At 42.5% G+C, this 22,500-nt stretch overlaps 1 protein-coding gene across 6 annotated transcripts in view; it reads right to left on the minus strand.

Annotated features, from left to right (window-relative positions):
• The window catches only part of LOC108277799 (cGMP-dependent 3',5'-cyclic phosphodiesterase), a 298,719-nt gene that overhangs the window by 224,193 nt on the left and 52,026 nt on the right, over nt 1-22,500 (minus strand). For 2 of the 6 annotated variants that reach the window (XM_053679210.1, XM_053679211.1), the window contains exons 1-2: nt 6,724-6,887; nt 3,000-3,060 (exon numbers count right to left, since the gene is read on the minus strand). In XM_053679210.1, coding sequence (XP_053535185.1) covers nt 3,000-3,060; nt 6,724-6,731 — 69 coding nt within the window. In that variant the 5' untranslated portion in view covers nt 6,732-6,887. Of the gene's footprint in view, nt 1-2,999; nt 3,061-3,344; nt 3,769-6,723; nt 6,888-22,500 lie in introns of those variants that run through there. The other 4 variants (XR_008395158.1, XM_053679207.1, XM_053679209.1 and 1 more) reach the window with 3 other exon arrangements.

Consider the following 22,500-nt stretch of genomic DNA (forward strand, 5'->3'; position numbering starts at 1 on the left):
TAACACGTGGCATAACAAGTCGCGATAACACGTGGCATAACAAGTCGCGATAACACGTGGCATAACAAGTCGCGATAACACGTGGCATAACAAGTCGCGATAACATGTACCACAACAAGTCGCGATAATACGTGGCATAACAAGTCGCGATAACACGTGGCATAACAAGTCGCGATAACACGTGGCATAACAAGTCGCGATAACACGTGGCATAACAGGTCGCGATAACATTTAGCATAAAAACTCGCGATAACACGTAGCACAAGAAGTCACGGTAACATGTAGTATTACAAGTCGCAATAACACGTAGAATAACAAGTCACAATAACACGTGGCGTAACAAGTCGCGATAACACGTAGCATAACAAGTCGCGATAACATGTGGCATAACAAGTCACAACATGTAGAATAACATGTTGCAATAACATGTGGCATAGCAAGTCGCGATAACACATAGTATAACACGTCACAATAACACATAGTATAACAAGTCACAATAACACATAGTATAACACGTCACAATAACACATAGTATAACAAGTCACAATAACACGTGGTATAACAAGTCACAATAACACGTGGTATAACAAGTCACAATAACACATAGTATAACAAGTCACAATAACACGTGGTATAACAAGTCACAATAACACATAGTATAACAAGTCACAATAACACGTGGTATAACAAGTCACAATAACACGTGGTATAACAAGTCACAATAACACATAGTATAACAAGTCACAATAACACGTGGCATAACAAGTCACAATAACACGTAGAATAACAAGTCGCAATAACACAGAATAACAAGCAGCAATAACAAGTATATAACGTAATAACAAGTTGTAATACCACGTAGCATAATACGCAACACCAAAACACATAATAAGTCGCGATGTGTTTCTACAAATCGGAGCTCTCGGAGTTCACGTCTCTTTTTACAAGTCGGAATCTCATACCTGCAGTAATTACGATGTGAACGTGGCGTGAACGCAGCTATTAACATTAGCATTAGCATTAACACTAAATAATAGTCTGAATTGTTTGTGTTCGTGTCTACTAACTTTATCGAGAACATGTTTTGTTTTCATGTTAATTCAGGTTTATTTATTCATTTATATGTTGCTAGGTTTTATGAGATTATAAACATCTACATCATCGCCAGTAAACATCCCTCATGCTCTACTGAAAAAAAGAAAAATGGCTAAACACTTTGATCATTTTCCTTCATTTTACTGGCATGTTACTTTACATGTTACTGTTATATTATTTGAATTGTTTCCACATTGTTGTTATAAAAATATATTTATATTTCATCATTTCTAGTATTTGCTTGTTGTTTCATTTTGACGTTTGGTGTTCTTTCTTTATTTCTTTCTCTCAGTTTTGTAAATTCAAACATTTGGGACAGTTGGTCATCAGATATAATCACACACACACACACACACACACACACACACACACACACACACACACACATACATTAAAAGTACAGCCAGATGCCACGCTATTAGTCCACTGATGTGTATTAATGAACAAGATCAACTCATTTATTTACTGTGAGTGAGAGAAGTGAAGTCTCCAACAACTTCCTGTTTACACACACACACACACACACACACACACACACACACACACACAAACACACATCGCAATTCCACTCCGACACTAACACATCAATAATTACACATCAGTCATCTCTGATCAACCAATCAGCATCTTCTCCATGATGCTGTACATCATCATCCTCACAGCTCCCAGCCAATCAGAGCGCAGCATTTCACACATGTTGGAATGTGTAGAACTTGTCCTCTGGAATGTGTGATATGTCCATCTATCTATCTATCTATCTATCTATCTATCTATCTATCTATCTATCTATCTGTTCTGTCTACACCTGTTGCTGTCTCTCTCTCTCTCTCGGTCTCTTGTTCTGTCCCTTTCTTCCCCATTTGTTCTGCTCTTACAGCAAGTGACAGGTAATAAAAGACACAGGACAGGTAGGTGTGTGTGTGTGTGTGTGTGTGTGTGTGTGTGTGTGTGTGTGTGTGTGTGTGTGTGTGTGTGTGTGTGTGTGTTTTAGAGGACAAAGAGCAGTTGCTAAAGAAAGAGACAATGTAGAGAAAAAACGATTTTAGGAAGTAACCAGTACAGACAGAGAAATTGAAGTTGGAGAGATAAAGAAAGAGAACAGAAAGAGACAGATGGAGGAGAGAGAACAGAGAGATGAACATAAAGAGGTGGGTAGTGAAAGACATAAAGCGACTCAAATAGAGGAAAACGGAGAGCAGTGGAAGGATGTGTGTGTGAGAGAGAGAGAGAGAGAGAGAGAGAGAGAGAGATGAAGGGATGGGTAATGGAGAGATTTATTACTTCATTAGTAGTAGTAGAAGAAGGGAATGATCGAAAGGCAAGTAAGAGATATAGACAAATGGTGAAAGAAAGTGAGATGGAGGGATGAAGAGATGAGAAAAAGAGGGTAATGTAGAAAACAGTGAGAAAAGAAGTGAGACAGCGAGAGCGAGAGAGAGGGAGAGAGAAATGCAGGTCGATACAGAGATAGAGAGAGAGAGGAAAGGTCCACAGTGAAGGTGAATATCAGAAAATGGACAGAATCAGAGAAGAGAGAGATGCAGGGATGAGTGATGGAGAAAGAGTGAGGCGAGGAAGAAGGGAGAGAAAGTGATTGAGAGAGATGTCCGAGATGAAGGAAAACAAGCCTGAGAGAAAAGCGCGAGTGAGAGATGGAGAGATTGAAGGATTAAATATATGTAGAGAAATGGAGAAGGAGACACGTAAGGGACGAGTGGAAAGAAGACAAGTCGGAGAAAGTGTAGGAGAAGAAAGGTGGAATGATGGACGGAGGTGTACAGCTGGCTGATGAAGAGATATAAAAGAGACGGACGATGAAGGTGATGGATGACATGTCAGAGAAGGAGAGAGAGAGAGGAGAAGAAGCGGAAGAAGAGGAAGAAGAAGGAGGAGGAATGCCCTACCTGAAAGGCGTGTGAGGACGCAGGCGGCTCGTCGGCTCGCGGGAAGACTTGCTGTCCTCGTCTGAAAAATAAACGAGTGCAGTGAGAACATGCAGCAGGACAGACGAGTGTGCTGCTGTCCCTTCATCCTGTCTCACTCGTTCACCTGGGTTCAGTGGTTAACATCTGTGTGTGTGTGTGTGTGTGTGTGTGTGTGTGTGTGTGTGTGTGTGTGTAAAACAACAAACACACACTTACAGATTCACACACACACACACTTATCTTCAAGTGTCCCTTGCTTATTGTCTGCAAGTGTGTGTGTGTGTGTGTGTGTGTGTGTGTGTGTGTGTGTGTGTGTGATCTTACAGGTCTCTCCCTCTCTTCCTCTCCTGGATGTTCATGTCATTCCCACCTGCTCAGAGCTCAGGACGAAACACCGAAAGACTTTTTGTGTTTGAGAGTCTCAAACACACTCACACACACACACACACACACACACACACATTCACCCTAGCGCGCACACATACACGGTCTCCGGTGTGTGTGTTGAATGAGTGCAGGCAGCGCATTGACTCCTCACACACACTCGTTCCTCTCCTCTTCTCTCCCTCTTTCTCTCACTCACTGCATCGACTTGGAGAATAAAAGCCTCTGATGTTCACTGATGCGCATGGTCCTAAAGCCCTAAAGCTCTCTCACTTTCTCTCTCTCCCTCTCTCTCTCTCTCTGTACACATATACTGTATATGTGTAGAGTAGTAGAACACACCAAGGTTGTATTTTGATGTTACATCCACTGATAATCAACACCGAAATCCAAGACAGTCGTGGCATTATATTACAGTAACGTTCACATGAACGAACGTGTCCATGTTCACGTGAATGTGTATGTTAATGATCACAATCATAACTGTTAATGCTCATGTTAACATTCACCTTAACGTTTACATTTATTAACGCGTTAATCTTCACGGTAATCTTTGTGTTAATGTTCGTGTTAATGTTCACGTTTATAGCTGTTCATGCTATTGTTAATGTTCACGTTAATGTTCACGTTAATGTTTCTGTTAACATGAGTGTTAACAGGTATAAGCAGGAACATTAATACAAACATTAACGTGAACATTAGCGTGAACATTAGCGTGAACGTTAACACGAACGTCAACGTTAACGTGATCATTAACGTGAACGTTAGCGCGAACGTTAAGGAGAACGTTAGCGCGAACGTTAGCGCGAACGTTGACGCGAACGTTTATGTGAACATTAACATTAGCGTGAACGTTAGCGCGAACATTAATGTGAACAATAATGTGACCATTAACGTGAACATTAGCGTGAACATTAGCGCGAACATTAGCGCGAACATTAGCGCGAACGTTAGCGCGAACGTTAACGCGAACGTTAACGCGAACGTTAACGTGAACGTTAGCGCGAACGTTAAGGGGAACGTTAGCGCGAACGTTAAGGGGAACGTTAGCGCGAACGTTAGCGCGAACGTTGACGCGAACGTTTATGCGAACATTAACATTAACGTGAACATTAGCGCGAACATTAACGTGAACAATAACGTGAACATTAACGTGAACATTAACACGGACATTAACACTAAATCAAATAAAGTTATTCAAACAAAATCTAAATTATATAATTATATTTTCTGAGAAAAATGCAAATTAAACACACACACACACACACACACACACACACACACAAGTACACACAGTCGTGTTGATACATGATCCTGCTTCAGTGCATTTTCATTGGACAAAGAGTTTAATCAGAGTTCAGTTTTTTCACTGAATCTGCAGAATCAAGTAATTATATTCCAAAATATCCCTCTGGAACACACACACACACACACACACACACACACACACACACACACACACACACAAATATTTAAGCTGTGGGAACCTGTAAGAGCATGGCATACACATGAAGCATGAAGAAAATATCTAGTTGAATAAAAACACACACACACACACACACACACACACACACACCAGTAAAACAACACCACCACCAAAAAAAAATAACTTATGGAATTAGACATTCGACTAATGTCCTCATAAGCACAGTTCCATAACTAGACTTGGAGGTCATTCTGGTCATTGCCCTTAGTGTATAAATGACTTTCTTTTTCCTCTAAGTGTTTCTGCTTTATTTATTATTTCCAGCGTAAGTCCTCATAAACACACTTGTGTCGACAGAAGTGTAAACACACACACAGACATAAAACCACAGCCATGATTACCCATGTCTCAACCCACGTGTGACACGGTCCCAATAAAACCACACACACATTCCAGTATTACCATTTCTGGGGACCAAACGTCCTCATAAGCACAGCTTCATAACAGGATGTCATTATTGGAGATCATTATTTTCAGTGTCTTTACAAACACATTTATAAATGTTGAAATCACAGAGATGTCATTCTACACACAGATGCAAAGCAAAAGCCAGGATTACACACGTGCGCACACACACCCGCACACACACATACACACACACACACACGCACACACATACACACAGCAGGCGGAAATGATGATAGAAGTAGAACTGGTTTGTTGAGGTTAATACCTTTACCCTGGTTTAACCCTCAGTCACACCCATAACACATCCCATGCCAAAATGCACTCTCAGGAGTGTGTGTGTGTGTGTGTGTGTGTGTGTGTGGGGGGGGGGGGGGGGTTGTGTCTCATTTTACAATGCAGTAAACACACTCCATTTCCTACTTGATATTTATATAAAACAGATGCAAATTCAGAAGAAAACACAACCCCAATTCCGAAAAAGTTGGGACAGTATAGAAAATGGTCATAAAAACAAAGAGGCGTGTACTTTGTACTTTGACTTGCATTTAAACAAAAAAATGTATGAAGACAAGGTATTTGATGTTTTATATAATCAACTGCATAGATAAACGTTTATTTTGAAATTGATATATGCAACACATTCCAAAAAAGTTGGGACAGGGGCTATGTGAGATTTAGGACTAATAGCGATGTGAGGAGTTGAAATAAGAAGGTGATGTGAAACAGGTGAGGCGATCGTCTAATCAGAGTATATAAGGAGCCTCCAAAAAAGGCCTAGTCCTTCAAGAGCAAGGACGGGTCGAGGCTCGGCGATCTGTCAACAGATGCATCAGCGAGTAATCCAACACTTTGAGAAGAACGTTCCCCAAAGACAAATCGGTAGGATTTTGGGCGTTTCACCTTCTACAGCGCACAATATAATTAAAAGATTCAAGGAATCCGCTCAAATCTCGGTGCGTAAAGGACGAGGCCGAAAACCACTTCTGAATGCGTGTGATCTCCGATCCATCAGACGTCACTGTCTTAAAAACCCTCATGAGTCTGTAATGGAGATCCTGACATGGGCTCGGGAATACTTTGGTAAATATTTGTCATTCGACACCATTCGCCGCTGCATCCACAGATGCAAGTTAATTAAAATTCGAAAGTTGGAAAATCGAAGACCTGGCAACCCGACTAGCTAGCCACTTGCATCATTTAGCTTGTGTTGTTAATTAGCTTCATTACTGAAACTGACACGTGTCTGTCATAGACAACAAAGTCCTGTAGCCGTACAGACATATCCTTGAGGATATGCATGCGCACGCACACACACTCACACACACTCACACACACACACACACACACACACACAGACGCACAGGCAAAGGGAAAGAAGAGGAAAACAAAATAGGTGAAAGAAAGAAAGAAAGAAATCTTACTTACTGTGACATTCTGAGAAGACAGAGGACAAATGAAAGTTGTGGACAGAGCACCAAGTTCACACCTACTGACACACACACATACACACATACACATACACACACTTTGTTTCAATCACGAGTGAAAGAGTTTGTGTGTGTGTGCACGTGTGTGTGTGTGTGTGTGTGTGTGTGTGTGTGTGTTGGGGCGTGTCAATAGGGCTCGGGAGACCAAAGAGGAAACACACACACACACACACACACACACACACACACACACACACACACACGTCAAAAGAAGAAAGGAGAGAGAGAGCATAAGAGAGAGAGAAAGAGAGAGAGAGATTGAGGGCTGCAGGTGGTGTGTCACACTCTGACCCTGTCATCTTCACCCCCATTAGAAATAATATAGTAACACACTGTAGTTTACCAATAAAATAATGAAATATTTTCATCATTAAAACGAAAGAAAAAATATTGTAAGTATAAACTCAGAACTAAAAATCAATAGAAAAAATAATATGTATAGATTCTGTATATTTATAACTCTATAAACTAATACTATGTATAATAATAATAATAATAATAATAATAATAATAGTAATAATAAACAATATGTATATCATTTTCTTTTTTTAATACTTTAATTTGACTCTTTATGTTTTCTACTCTTTTTATTAATTGTTTCCTCACACACACACAGCGTCCATTTCTGTTCTCTAAATAGTGTGTGTGTGTGTGTATGTGTGTGTGTGTGTGTGTGTGTGTGTGTGTGTAATGTACCAGCCTGGTGTATAAACAGTATATGCTGGCTCATCTCGAAGGCAAACACATATATATGGAAATCTCTGACGCTCGAATGCACACCATAATGCAATACACACTTCTACTCAGCTGGAGGTTAAAGATCAGATACACTCATCACGTGCACACACACACACACACACACACACACACACACACACACACACACACACTCAAACAAAATAATTGCATGAAATGATGCAATGTTTCGATTTCATAATCACAACCCTAGTCCTAACTAATCATATAACAGTCCCACATGAGGGTGTGGCAGGGTGTGACCGTTTCCCACACTGTGTTGGTGTTTACTGTAAACACTCACAACAGCAGAACCAATAGAGGATCAATGCAGTATCATTAGCTCCACCCACATGACCTCCATAAGCAGTATCATTAGCTCCACCCACATGAGCACTGTTAGCAGTATCATTAGCTCCACCTACATGAGCACTGTTAGCAGTATCATTAGCTCCACCCACATGACCTCCATTAGCAGTATCATTAACTCCACCCACATGACCTCCTTTAGCAATATCATTAGCTCCACCCACATGACCTCCATTAGCAATATCATTAGCTCCACCCACATGACCTCCATTAGCAAAATCATTAGCTCCACCCACATGACCTCCATTAGCAGTATCATTAGCTCCACCCACATGACCTCTTTTAACAATATCATTAGCTCCACCCACATGACCTCCATTAGCAATATCATTAGCTCCACCCACATGAGCACTGTTAGCAGTATCATTAGCTCCACCCACATGACCTCCATTAGCAATATCATTAGCTCCACCCACATGAGCACTGTTAGCAGTATCATTAGCTCCACCCACATGAGCACTGTTAGCAGTATCATTAGCTCCACCTACATGAGCACTGTTAGCAGTATCATTAGCTCCACCCACATGACCTCCATTAGCAGTATCATTAACTCCACCCACATGACCTCCTTTAGCAATATCATTAGCTCCACCCACATGACCTCCATTAGCAATATCATTAGCTCCACCCACATGACCTCCATTAGCAGTATCATTAACTCCACCCACATGACCTCCATTAGCAGTATCATTAGCTCCACCCACATGACCTCCATTGGCAGTATCATTAGCTCCACCCACATGACCTCCATTGGCAGTATCATTAGCTCCAATCCAGTACTCCATGCTCTGAAAAGTTCATATCCTGGTGTTCAGAAGTTTGTTTGAAGCTCGTGGCCAGAAAAGTTTAGAAAAGATACTGGAGACTACATTAATGGTAACTGTAGATTTGTGCAACATATAGAGGCCGTACCACAAGATGCACCCCACTCATCAGCGGTAAGAATCAGAAAGCCAGATTGGAATTCACAAAGAAGTATAGAGATGATCCACAAATGTTCTGGAACAAAGATTAACCTCTACCAAAAGGCCAACGTGTGGGGAAAGAAAGGATCTGCTCATGATCCAGAACATACAAGCTCATCTGTGGAACATGGTGGAGGTAGCGTCATGGCTTGGGCTTGCATGGCTGCTTCTGGAACATTCTCACTAATCTTTATTGATGATGGAACTCATGATGGTAGCAGCAGAACGAATTCAGAAGTTTACAGGGACATTTTATCTGCAGATTTACAGAGAAATGCACCCGGATTAATCAGGAGGAATTTCGTCATGCAGCAAGACGACGACCCAGAACACACTGCCACCTCGACACAGGAAGGGTTTAGACTGGACAAGTCAATCACCAGACCTTCACCCAACTGATCAGCGTTTCACCTCCTGAAGAGGAGACTGAAGGGAGAAACCCCCGAAACAAACAACACCTGAAAGAAGCTGCAGTAAAATCCTGCAGAAACTTCACAGAAGAAGAACCCAGCAGTGTGGAGTCACTGAGTCACAGGATTGATGCAGTCACTGCGAGTAAGGGAAATACAACCAAATATTAAGTGGTATTTACTTTCATTTACTTCAAGACCGATCTGTTCCTATACTTTTGCTCACCTAAATATTGTGTGGTCCGATACAAAAGGTTCTGTGTTGTAAGTTGTTTAACACGTCTAGATAGAAATACCAGGAAATAAAAGCTGAGATCCAAAACTCTTGTCACACACTCTTTTGATCTCAAACCCAAATGTCTTTGGTGTACAGCACAAACACACACATGGACTTGCCATTCCAATAATTGCAGAGGGGACCGTGTATATATTAAATACAGTCTGTGTGTGTGTGTGTGTGTGTGTGTGTGTGTATATATATATATATATATATGCACTATGAGTTAAACCATACTTAACCTCCTTGTTAACCTCCTGCTGAGTAAAATTGCGGCTTGTGGTATCTGAATTTCATTCCTAACTGTTTCCATATAGATGTGTTTGCCTTCGAGGTGGGCTATTCTGTGTCTGTGTGTGTGTGTGTGTGTGTTTGTTCACACCTGTGGTTTGAGCAGTCACTTCCAAACGAGAAACCACAAAAGGCTAGACAGGTGCTGAGTGAAATGGGGGAAGGACTGGAAAAAGACAGCTAGGTGAAATTAAATACTTCCTTTAATTTTATTTTCTCTCTCTCTCTCTGTCTCTCTCTCTCTCTCTCTCTCTCTCTAATCTATGGATCAAACTTAGCCGTTAGCTGCTGTATTGACTGATTGTGTAATGGCTGGTGTTGTTTTCACTACGTCTGGCTCAGTGAACCCCCCCTTAAGGATAGAAGTAGTTTGACCCATCCATCACAGGTCTACAGTCAGGACAGACCATTCCAGACAATAAGGGGGGAATCACACCTAGGACAAAGGATATGTATTTTTAACAGCATTTTTGCAGTTAGCCAAATGCTGAAAAGTTGGATGAATGTAAAAGTCATGAAGGTGCTAGTCAGTGATCGCCATAAAGTTCACCGTAGACCTCTCTACGACTTCAAGGTCAGAAGTTAGCATGGCTGTTATAACATCATTGGTCATTTGTACTGTATGTATGTGTTCAACACATTTTGAGGAAGATCAGATTAAACATAGACGTTTTCATGAATCAAAGTACTGGGGAATAATCGAAAATTGTACTGTTTCCCCTTTATCAACTGCGATAAGGCACATGGGTTTGTGTTTTACACATTTCAACTCACAACCCGATCTCATGAGACATGTAGAACACGAACCGGTTCCATGACAGAAACCAGACACAGTGTTGAGCTAGAGATCTTAGAATATATGTTGATAAAGTTAATCATTCTGCTTTTGTAGATTAGCTAGTAACCAATCTTCTGACTTGTACTTGCTCCATTAGAAACTATTTTGCTGAAAAGTGCTAGCTAGTTATATTTAATCATTTATTATCTAGCTAGCTACAGTATGGAAGGAACAAAACACGAGCTGTTATACAGAAATAATCAATGGCAGTTCCATTACTATAATAGCACGTCGTCTCTTATACCCACAATTTTACCAACAATTACTGGGTTATTCATTTAAGAAGAGCACTTTGCCGTTTTTATCCATTTATAGGTACAAGTCATTTGGTGAAAAAGGTTCTCTCTTATGTTACAGCAGCTGCAAACAGTCGTCCCCCCCCCCCTCTCTCTCTCTCTCTTTCATTCTCTTTGTTAATACAACAAAATAAAAACAATACAGGAAGAGAGAAACTGCAAAGCGTAAACTCTTCTCTCCTGAAGGTGTTCACGCTACAGAGACTCCTCCACCGGGTTGCCAGGTTCTGTGTACAAACTAATGCAAATGCAAAGCATGTCCCTGAATCTGACCATGAATCATGTCTCCCTGCCCTATTTCTACACTTCACATGATAATGAGTTCCAGCCTCCAGCACCGTCACTTTAATCCAAACTCACACATCTTCTCTTTGTGTCTTTACTGAGATCCTAAGCGCTGAACCACTCGGATGCTAAATGTGATACGATATCTTCAAACTTTATGGACAGGAACTCATCTCATCTCTGTCATAAAGCCATGTGTGTGTGTGAGAGAGAGAGAGAGAGAGAGAGAGAGAGAGAGAGAGACAGAGTATGTGTGTGTGAGAGAGAAAGAGTGTGTGTATGTGTGTTTGTGAGAGAGAGAGAGAGAGAGAGAGACAGACAGACAGACAGAGAGAGAGAGAGAGAGTGAGACAGAGAGAGAATGAGAGAGAGTGCGACAGAGAAAGTGAGAGAGAGACAGGAAGAGAGAGAGTGAGACAGAGAGAGAGAATGAGAGAGAGTGCGACAGAGAGAGACAGAGAGAGTGTGAGACAGAGACAGAGACAGAGACAAAGAGAGAGTGAGACAGGGAGAGAGAGAATGTGTGTGGGTGAGAGAGAGAGAGAGAGAGAGAGAAATTGAGACAGAGAGAGTGAGACACACAGAGAGAGACAGAGACAGAGTGAAACAGAGAGAGAGAATGAGAGAAAGTGCGAGAGACAGAGTGAGACAGAGAGAGACAAAGAGAGAGAGAGACAGAGTGAGACAGAGAGAGATACAGAGAGTGAGACAGAGAGAGAGTGCGACAGAGAGAGACAGAGACAGAGTGAGACAGAGAGAGAGCAAGACAGAGAGAGAGACAGACGGACAGAGAGAGAGAGACAGAGAGAGAGTGAGACAGAGAGAGAGTGTGAGTGAGAGAGAGAGTGAGAGAGAGTGAGACAGACAGAGAGAGAGAGACAGGAAGAGAGAGAGAGAGACAGAGAGAGAATGAGAGAGAGTGCAACAGAGAGAGACAGAGACAGAGTGAGACAGAGACAGAGAGACAGAGGGAGAGTGAGACAGAGAGAGACAGAGACAGAGTGAGACAGAGACAGAGAGACAGAGGGAGAGTGAGACAGAGAGAGACAGAGAGAGAGTGAGACAGAGACAGAGAGACAGAGGGAGAGTGAGACAGAGAGAGTGTGAGTGAGACAGAGTGAGAGAGAGTGAGACATAGAGAGAGACAGAGAGAGTGTGAGTGAGACAGAGAGAGAGAGAGACATTACTGTCTCTTATCTATGACTCCAGAGGGGATTATGACAGTGAGTTGGAAAAATGAAATGTGTGGGGGAAAAAATACTGAATGCTTATTAAAGACGATGCAGATGAACACACTTCACCGTGTGTGTGTGTGTGTGTGTGTGTGTGTGTGTGTGTGTGTGTGTGTATGAGGGGGGTGGGGGGGGTTGTTCACTCTGTATCTTAAACAGAGCACTAAACGCTGAGCGCTAGCTACTAAATCACCCGCTAGCTCTGTAACTTAGCAACTGCCACTCTTTAGAGATGCTCACAATTGTTATTTTCATGAAACATGAAAAATCCTTCAGCTTCTATCCAAAAGAGAGAGAGAGAGAGAGAGAGAGAGAGAGAGAGAGAGAGAGAGAGAGAGAGAGAGAGAGAGGGGATTCTTAAATTACTATCACAAAGTCAAAGCAACACCTTTGTATCTCTCTCTCTCTCTCTCTCTCTCTCTCTCTCTCTCTCTCTCTCTCTCTCTCTCTCTGTCTCCCCCTTTAGCGTTCCAGGTCATTTAAAGAAATAATAGCACAGGCGAGTCATCTGAAAGAGGAGAACAAAGAGAGGGAAAAATGCAGAGGGATTAGTAATCTCTCCGTTCCTTTACAGCAGTGTTGGGAGCTTGAGCGCAGTGGTAACTACTCCTGAGCATAAAATACTCTAATGAAGATCACAGGGGTAAAGACGGAGAGATAGTAATCAAAGTAAAAGAAATGCAAGAAAAAGTGAGGATGAAGCCTTTATCTATCTATCTCTTCCAGGGTGCCAATAGTTCTGGAGCTGATTTTGTGTGTGTGTGTGTGTGTGTGTGTGTGTGTGTGTGTGTGTGTGTGTGTGTGTGTGTGTGTGTGTGTCTGCGAGTGAGCATCACACACATGCAGCTGTAACTGTGGAAATAAAGTACTAACAAGCCTCAGCAGCACTGTGGAGGAGAGATGAGGAAGAAACGAGAGGAAATGAAAAAGACAGAGAGAGAGAGAGAGAGAGAGACGGAGAGAGAGAAGGATGAATGATGTCATAAGGATAAAAAGTGCTTGCAGGATGGTATGGAGAGGTGGAGAGATGATCCATAAAGAGGCAGATGGAGGAGAGAACAATGGGAGGAAACAGACAGATGGAGGGGGGATTGATGTATTGTAGGAGGTAAAAAGATGGATAGAGAGAGAGACAGAGGGAGAAGAGAGAATTAGTGAAGGAGGGAAGGGTTTTGGGTGATGGAGGGAAATTAGGAAGGCAGGGAGCTGAAAAGATGGATGGATGAAGGGAGCAGAAGTGAGGAGAGAGAGAGAGAGAGAGAGAGAGAGAGAGAGAGAGAGAGAGAGAGAGAGAGAGAGATTTTAGTGTTTATAAACTGAAAGCATTTGCCTCTGATTTAGATTGACAGGTATATTGACCCAGGTAATAGCAAACTTCATGATGTGTGTGTGTGTGTGTGTGTGTGTGTGTGTGTGTGTGTGTGTGTGTGTGTGTGTGTGTGTGAACATAAACACTATGTGTACATATAATTATAACCGATATATTACTGTGTGGATGATGCTAGATGTAATTATCACATTAATCACTGCTTTCATTTAATAAAATCTCTTCCACATTCATTATTCAGCAGCACATGGAACAGCACTTGATCCAGCACTTCCTGTTATTTTACATTTTAGTTTATTTAGATCGAGCTCTGACAGCTACTCGAGCGAAATTTCATGAAGCCACGAGGAAGTGAATCGAGGTGAAATTGTGATGTGTGTGTGTGCATTTTCTATCTATCGATCTGTCTGTCTATCTGTCTGTCTATCTGTCTCTCTGTCTGTCTGTCTATCAATCTATCTATCTATCTATCTGTCTGTCTGCCTGTATCTATCTATCTGTCTATCTATCTATCTGTTTGTCTGTCTGTCTATCTATCTATCTATCCTCAACCCTAATTAGCCCTGTTGCAAATAGTTAACACCTCAGTCTCCATCTCTAATTGATGAAGGACAGAGACGTGCTGAGAAAGAGACAGAAGAGAGAAAGGGAGGGAGAGAGAGAGAGAGAAAGAGAGGGGGAGAGAGAGGGAGGGAGAGAGAGAAGGAGAGAGAGAGGAAGTGCATGGTTGCCATGGTGTTGTGAAGCCTACAGGGCGTTAATAGCACAGTCATTTTCCCATCATGCTCTGGCATGCTTGAGGATCACACTCACATTCCATTCAACAGTGTCACACCTTAAAGAGAAAATACTAGCATGTAAACATGCAACACACACACACACACACACACACACACACACACACACACACACACACACACACGCAAAGCAAATTGAGAAATTAAACCGTCTCAGCGTGTTTCTTATGCTGAAGGGGAAAAATCTGTCCAAGTGTATTAACAATACACACACACACAGACGCACACACACACACACACACACACACACAAACACACACAGACGCACACACAGACACACGCAATGACCTAATATCACCCAGCACACAGGCAGCCGTCCAACAATAAATCTGCCAAGACGTCAAAGAGATGCTACTGACCCCTGCACTCAGGGCCAACATGGCCGCCTCTTCCTGTTTGGCCCTCACACTCCCATAATGCCATCAGTGCCAACAGCAATTAATACAATTGTGGAAGCTTTGTGTGGAGTGGCAGGTGGCTGAACAGACAGATGCCAATTCTGAGCAAGAGTGTGTATGGTGACCCTCCCCCCACAAATTTCTACCATTGTAGAGGAGAATGTCCATATAAACTACACCTGTGGGTGAAACTAGTGCTAATTTACCGTGAAATTACCTGAAATTAGCTAAACTGCTTTTCTCCCCATTCAGTTCCAGAGGGATTGTCACCACTCTTTTATTTCTCTTTAAAAACACAGATTTCAATTACTTTTGGTGTATTTTGATATCAACAAAATAGCATCAGACAACTCAGAAGATAATTATACTGTGATTGGTAACAAAACACATCCGGAATACTCAAAATAGTTTTGATTAATTAATTTACTTTTCTAGGGGTTTTTTTTTTCAGTCTTTCAATTGCAAATTTCTAAAACTCATACAAAAAGTCGTAGTTAAGGCTAAGCTGAAGGTTTGAAGTTGCTGTGTTTGTGAGAAATCTATGCAGAAAGTCCTTAAAAGGTGTTCAAATTGGGCTCATGAACAACAAGCTGCTGTAGACATCACAAGTTATGATATCTGCGCCAGCATTAGAATTTATTTCACTGAGAAAAAAAATGCTCTTAATTATACATCTGGGGTTTGTTGATTAGCTATTAGACAATGGACAATCTATATTTTAGCCATGTCCTTCCATCATGTGTCCTCTGTCCTCACCCAGGTGCCATTGTGCCAGGATGGTGACAACAATGGACCAGCCTGGGATCCCTGCTAGTCGTCCTCTAATCAAAGAAGCTCTTGAATAAACCAAGATGGCATCCGATGGTATAGGTAAGAACTTTGCTAGTAATCAAAGAAAGCCTTGGAACCTTGACCAAGAATCTAGTAGGACCAGGTAGTGCCCCTGCTAGTCCCTTTCTTAGAGTGAAATCTTCAAATCTAGACCAAGAGGGTTCTTTAGGGATGTATCAAGTGGGTTCCCTGCTAGTACCCTTCCAATCAGACATTTTCAAATTAATAATCAGGGTGGCCATGTTAGGAAATTTGCAAGGAAATCTGCTAGGCAGGTCCTTTCAGGATGGACCAATGTGGGGTCCCAGTAACTTGACCAAGTTACTGTGATGATTTACGCCAAGGTGGGGTCACAGCCAGTTGTTCTCTGATCAAAGAAGCTCTCAAACCAATAAACAAAGGTGGCATCCAATGGATGAACTTTAGCTCTTGTAAACAAGGAAATCCTTGGAATTTTCACCAAAATTCTGATACAACGATCCTGTGAGGATGAACCAAGGTCGAATGCCCACTTATCCTTATCTAATCACAAAGCCCTTGGAATCATGACCAAAATTGTCGGAGCAAAGTTGAGATGGACAAGAGTAGGATCCAACATACAGAAGTGGCATCCTCTTCCCATCAAAGAAGCTCTTTACCCAATGGACCAAAGTGAGATCAGTGTTAGAATTCTTGTAATCAGTGAAGATATCTTGGAATCTTGATTAATAATCTGTGAAGAGGCTTCTTTAGGGATAGACCAAGGTACTCCACCTTGGTCTATCCCTAAAGAAACCTCTTCACAAATTTTTAGGCAAGACTCAGCTAGACATTTTGTAACCAAAGAATTTCTCAAGCCAATAAACCAAGGTTGCATTCAATTAATCAAACTATTACTTTTGCAATCAAAGAAGGAAATTTTCATGAAGATTTTGTCCCTTCAAGATGGACCAAGTAGGACTCATCCTAATCCTCCTCCAACCAAGGATGCACTTAGAATCTTGAACAAGATTCTGTGAGGAGGGCTAATCAAGCATTTGGTTCTTGCTAGTACTTCTTTATTCAAAGAATCTCTTGAAACCTTGACCAGCATTCTGGTAGAAAGGTCCATTCAACATGGACCAAACCAGGATCCCTGCTAGTAACAGGAGCTTTCTAACCACAAGGTGACACAAGGTGGATTCCAATGGACCAGTGTAAGATAAAATCTCTTGACCAAGATTCTGGTCCATCTTGAAGGTCCTGACCGTAGACCAGGGTGGAGTCCCTGCTAGTCCTCTAGTCAAAGAACCTGTTGGAATCTTCACCAAGATACTGTGAGGATGGTTCTTTAAAAAAGGACCATGATGAGCACCATTTTAAACCTCTTGCGTTTATATGTAAATTCGTGCTGGTGTGAATAAAATGAACAAGAACATCTTCTCAAACCCCACCTGATTATTTTATCATTATTAGTTTAAAGGTTAACACCAGGAAAGGTTAATGGCCACCCCCTCCATGCACAGCCTTTCTGTCCGTACCTCTTGTCTCCTGACTTGATCTTTTTTCACGTTTATAGCACAGAACAGAAAAAGGGCCTCAGTGTGACACAGTGACAGAATTTCTTTTAGAATAATTCACTATATTTTAGATTTTTGGAACTCAATTGACTGAGCAGAGCGCATGTGAGAGACGAGGGGAAAAGATGGAGGGAGACATAAAAGAGAATGTTCTCGTGTGAAGCTTCAAATTGTCCCCTTTTCTTATTTCCTGTCATTGCGAGGAGCGAGAGGCATCCCTGCTGAGGACCTGAGAGAGTCGAGCGCAAAGAACATGTGGCATGGGGAGAATTTATTCATTATCACATGAATGTGTCCAGAGAGAGAGAGAGAAAGAGAGAGAGAGAGAAAGAGTGCTGGTAATAAACTATAAACTTTATGAATAAACGTTGCGTGGGGGGGGGGGGGGGGGGGGAGTGTGGGTGTGTGTTTGTTCTGCTAAAAGGACAATGGCTAATTGGTTTTTGAAAATGAAAGACAGAGACGCAGAGTAAATTAGCCGAACATCCTTAGGTAGCTGTGTGTGTGTGCGTGTGTGTGAGTGTGTGTATGTGTGTGTGTGTGTGTATGTATCCTGTACTTGTTTTTCACACATTCGTCTCACCCCCAGTGGAAACGAGTGATGGACGGAGAGGAACTGAGGGAGGGAGAGCTATGGGATGGATGTATCCTCGTGACAACATTGAAAAGTTGGAGCTATAGGTGATCATCAAGAACGCAATGCTCTCCCATAGTGCCATCTAGTGGATGTGCATGTACACACACACACACACACACACACACGCACACACACACACACACACCCACACACACACACACACACGCCACCTCAGATCACTCAACTGCAAGAAATTACCAGATAAAGTGCCTGCCAGAGGAGGTGATGCAACGTGTGTGTGTGTGTGTGTGTGTGTGTGTGTGTGTGTCTTCATGCCAACATACATGTCCTCACACTCTGCCATGAGTCACCCTGAAGCACTTGATGAAATGCTCTTGGTGAAATATCTGACTTTCATAAATCAGTGCCTTCAGTGTTTTCAGAGTCAGCACCAGGCCTTTGAAAGCCCCCCCCCACACGCACACACACACACACATTTTTTGTCATATTTGTCAGCTCTACACCATGCAACATCAACCGTAATCCCATGAAAGTGAGGCCTGACAGCATGACATTGAAGTGAAGAAGATCTGCATCTGAAAAGACCTCAAAGCTCTCTCTCTCACAAACACACACACACACACAAACACACACAACTTTGTGTCCTAGAACTGACATCTTGGTTGACGTCTGAGGATGAAAGTGTCAGAGTTGCAGACAGGAAGTGACAGCTGTCTCACACTGATCACATGATCAGAAGTTGTGTGTAACAGCTCAATAAAACCAATAATGACACAAAACTAAAATCCTCTGAATCCTTGTCATTTCTCCTCCTCTATATCGCACCATTATTTCTCTCTTTCCTGTTCCTTTTTGGTCTCTTATAGCCATCTATTCTGTAATCAGCAAGTGACATCATCCACTCTGTAACTGCCTGTCTACAAACAAAACACCCCGGTGCCTTCGTCATTATAACAGTGGACTTTAACCATGTTTCTCTCTCATTACACTTCCCACATTTGACCAGTTTGTTAAATGCACCACAAGGATAAGACTTTAGATTTCCTGTATGCAAATGTTAAAGAAGCCTACAGTTCCACTGCCCTGCCCCTATTAGGCAGGTCAGACCACAACTTTGTCCTGTTCACACCATCATACAAGCCTATTGTTCAGCAGCAACCAGCTACAGTGAGGACTGTCTCATGAGGCCATGGAATCACTGCGTGACGCTCTAAAAACCACTGACTGGAATGCTTCCAATGAACCACATGGTGAGGACATAGATGGACTGGTAGTCTTGTGTCTCTGAGTACATTGGGTTCTGTGTGGACAACCATGGTTTGTTGTTAGGGTAACAGTAGACCTCTTTAGTTGTTGGAGTTGTCTACACAGTACACAATGCACTCAGAGATGTACTCAGTGTACTCAGGTTACTCAATGTACTCAGGTTACCAGTGACCTGAAGGGCTTACTCAGTGAAAAGAAGAGGGCCTTTAGGTCATGGGACTGAGCAGAACTCAAGCGTGTACAAAGAGAACTAAAACACAGTCTTACGGAGACCACGGACGCATACAGGAGGAAACTGGAGGGACTGGAAATGAACAAGGCCAAGGACGCATGGAATGGGATGAGAGAGATTACCGGCTTTCAGAGGAAAAGTGGAGGGGCAGTTGAGGGGAATGCAGAAGTAGCAAATGAGCTTAACCAGTTTTTCAACAGGACACTCTTACATCCCTCACAAACCCCACCATCTCGAACAGTAGACACCATTTTGTTCCACCTCTGTCAGCCCCACACCCTACCCCCCTGTTGACACCCACCACAGACCCTGCCACTTCCCCCACCTGCCGGGCTGAAATACACATCACAGCCAACCAGGTGAGAAGAGAGCTGGAGAGGCTTAATCAGGGAAAGGCTGCTGGGCCAGATGGCAGCAGCCCTTGAGTACTGAAGGCCTGTGCCAGCCAGCTATGTGGAGTATTCCAGCACCTTTTCAACTGGATCCTGCCCCTTCAGAGATTCCCAGTGCTATGGAAAACATCTTGCCTGGTGCCAGTGCCTAAGAAAAGATACCCTGTAACACCAAATAACTACAGGCCAATAGCACTGACCTCTCACATAATGAAGGTAATGGAGAGACTAGCTCTAGCACACCTCAGACCACTAGTATGCTCATCACAAGACCCCCTACAGTTCGCATACCTGCCTCATCTTGGGGTGGAGGATGCAATAATATACTTGCTGCAGAAGGCATACTCCTTCCTTGACAGACCCAACACCTCAGTCCGCATCATGTTCTTTGAATTCTCCAGCACCTTTAATTCGATCCAGCCTAGACTGGTGAGGGAAAAACTGGAGAATATGCAGGTAGATGCTCCTCTGGTCTCATGGATAAATGACTATATGATGGGCAGACCTCAGTTTGTGAGACTTCAGAGCAGAGTGTCTGAGCATCTGATATGCCATCTGCAGAAATTTTCGGATGGCACAGTCATTGTTGCGGGTGTGGAGAATGGATGGGAGGAGGAGTTTAGGGATGTCTTCGACCGCTTTGTTAGGTGAAGCAGGGAGAATCTCCTACAGCTGAACGTGCAAAGACAAAAGTAGTGGTAGTGGATTTTAGCACGAAAAAGTCCTCGCCCTCCCCAGTCCACGTTGGGGGGACAGACATGGAAGTTGTCACAACATACAAGTACTTGGGTGTACAACTGGACAATAAGCTAGAGTGGTCCACAAACACTGAGGGTGTCTACAAGAAGGGCCTGAGCCGGCTTTATTTCCCGAGGAGGCTCAGGTCCTTCAATGTACGCAACAAGATGCTGCATATGTTTTATCAGTCTATTTTTGTGAGCACCGTCTTCTTTGCTGTGGTGTGTTGGGGTGCCGGGATCAAAGCAAAGGATGCTAACAGACTGATCAAACTCATAAAAAAGGTTGCGTCTGAAGTCAAGCACTAAGCTTGCCTCTATTTAGGAGGTGGTTAGAGACAGAATGCAGGGAAAACTGCTGGCAATTAGGGACCATGCTTCCCACCCCCTCTACAATACACTAGACAAACTCAAGAGCATCTTCAGCACCAGACTTATTCAACCCCACTGTTTAAAGGAACGTTACAGGAAATCATTCCTGCCCGCTGCCATCAAACTTTATAACTCATCTGACCCTCTCAGACCTCACCTGCCCTGTTAGATGAATCCATCTGTGCCTATTAGACCTATGGTCAGGAACTGGACCTTAAGTTACCTCTCATCTTTTACATTCCACACTCCACTTATATATAATACTGATCATATGTGTAATCATATTTATATATCTGGTGTATAATTTCATTGCATATACCATATCTTCATTACATTTATCATACTTATATCATATTTATACAGTATAAGGGATCTATTCATCTACGGACTGATCCGTCTTATGTCCTCTCTGCACCTTATCCACTTACTTCCCATTGGGAAGTTTTTAACTGTGCGACGCTTCCCCAATTCATTTGTACCCATCCTTCTATATGTACTGGCATCTGTATTAGTGGTACTTATTTTATTTAATTGAAATTGTACTGTGATTGTATTGTATCGTGGCTGTACTTAATGTACCTGGCTGCGACGACACCTAAATTTCCCCGCCAGGGATTAACAAAGTCATCTATCTAGCTGTCTGTCTGTCTGTCTGTCTATCTGTCTGTCTGTCTGTCTGTCTGTCTGTCTATCTGTCTATCTGTCTGTCTGTCTGTCTGTCAATCTATCTGTCTGTCTGTCTGTCTGTCTAACTATCTATTTATCTGTCTGTCTATCTATCTATCTGTCTGTCTATCTATCTATCTGTCTGTCTGTCTGTGTGTCTGTCTATCTATCTGTCTGTCTATCTATCTGTCTGTCTGTCTGTCTAACTATCTATCTATCTATCTATCTGTCTGTCTGTCTATCTATCTATCTATAATCATCAGCTGCCTCATTTACAATATTATTTCACCTTTTACACCTTCTGGATGCCATCAGGATGTGACTCTGTGTGTGTGTGTGTGTGTGTGTGTGTGTGTGTGTGTGTGTGTGTGTGTGTGTGTGTGTGTGTGTGTGTGTGTGTGTGTGTGTGTGCGTGTGTGTAGTGGTGGTTTATTCCCATTCTCCCCAGGTCTCTGCTTCACACTGAGCAGAAACACAGAGTTGCCCATCTTTGGTGTTGTACAAATCCTGCAGAAGTCACCAGGGAATTATAAACGCAGCTCTTTTTCCTCAATCGTTCAGCAGAGTGCAGTTTAAAGGGACTCCGCTTCCTTACGGCTTACCGGCTCCTTACAGGCAGCACTAACCGAATAACGTCATTTAATAAACGACATTCAGCGCTAAAGATCACTGCTTCTGAGAGTCTGGAGAATAAAGAATCCACAGCCGAAGAGTGCTAATATAAATACAGGAAACTCTTTTATCTTTTCTCAGCTGTTCCACAGAAAGAATATTTTTATATAGTTATAAATTATAAGCTACTGTATGTGTGATGAAGCAGAGTTACTGTTAACTCTAACTATAACCCCTGTAACACCACATTC

Source organism: Ictalurus punctatus, unplaced genomic scaffold (assembly GCF_001660625.3).
Source record: "Ictalurus punctatus breed USDA103 unplaced genomic scaffold, Coco_2.0 Super-Scaffold_100071, whole genome shotgun sequence".
In the NCBI taxonomy this organism is placed as follows: Eukaryota; Metazoa; Chordata; class Actinopteri; order Siluriformes; family Ictaluridae; genus Ictalurus; species Ictalurus punctatus.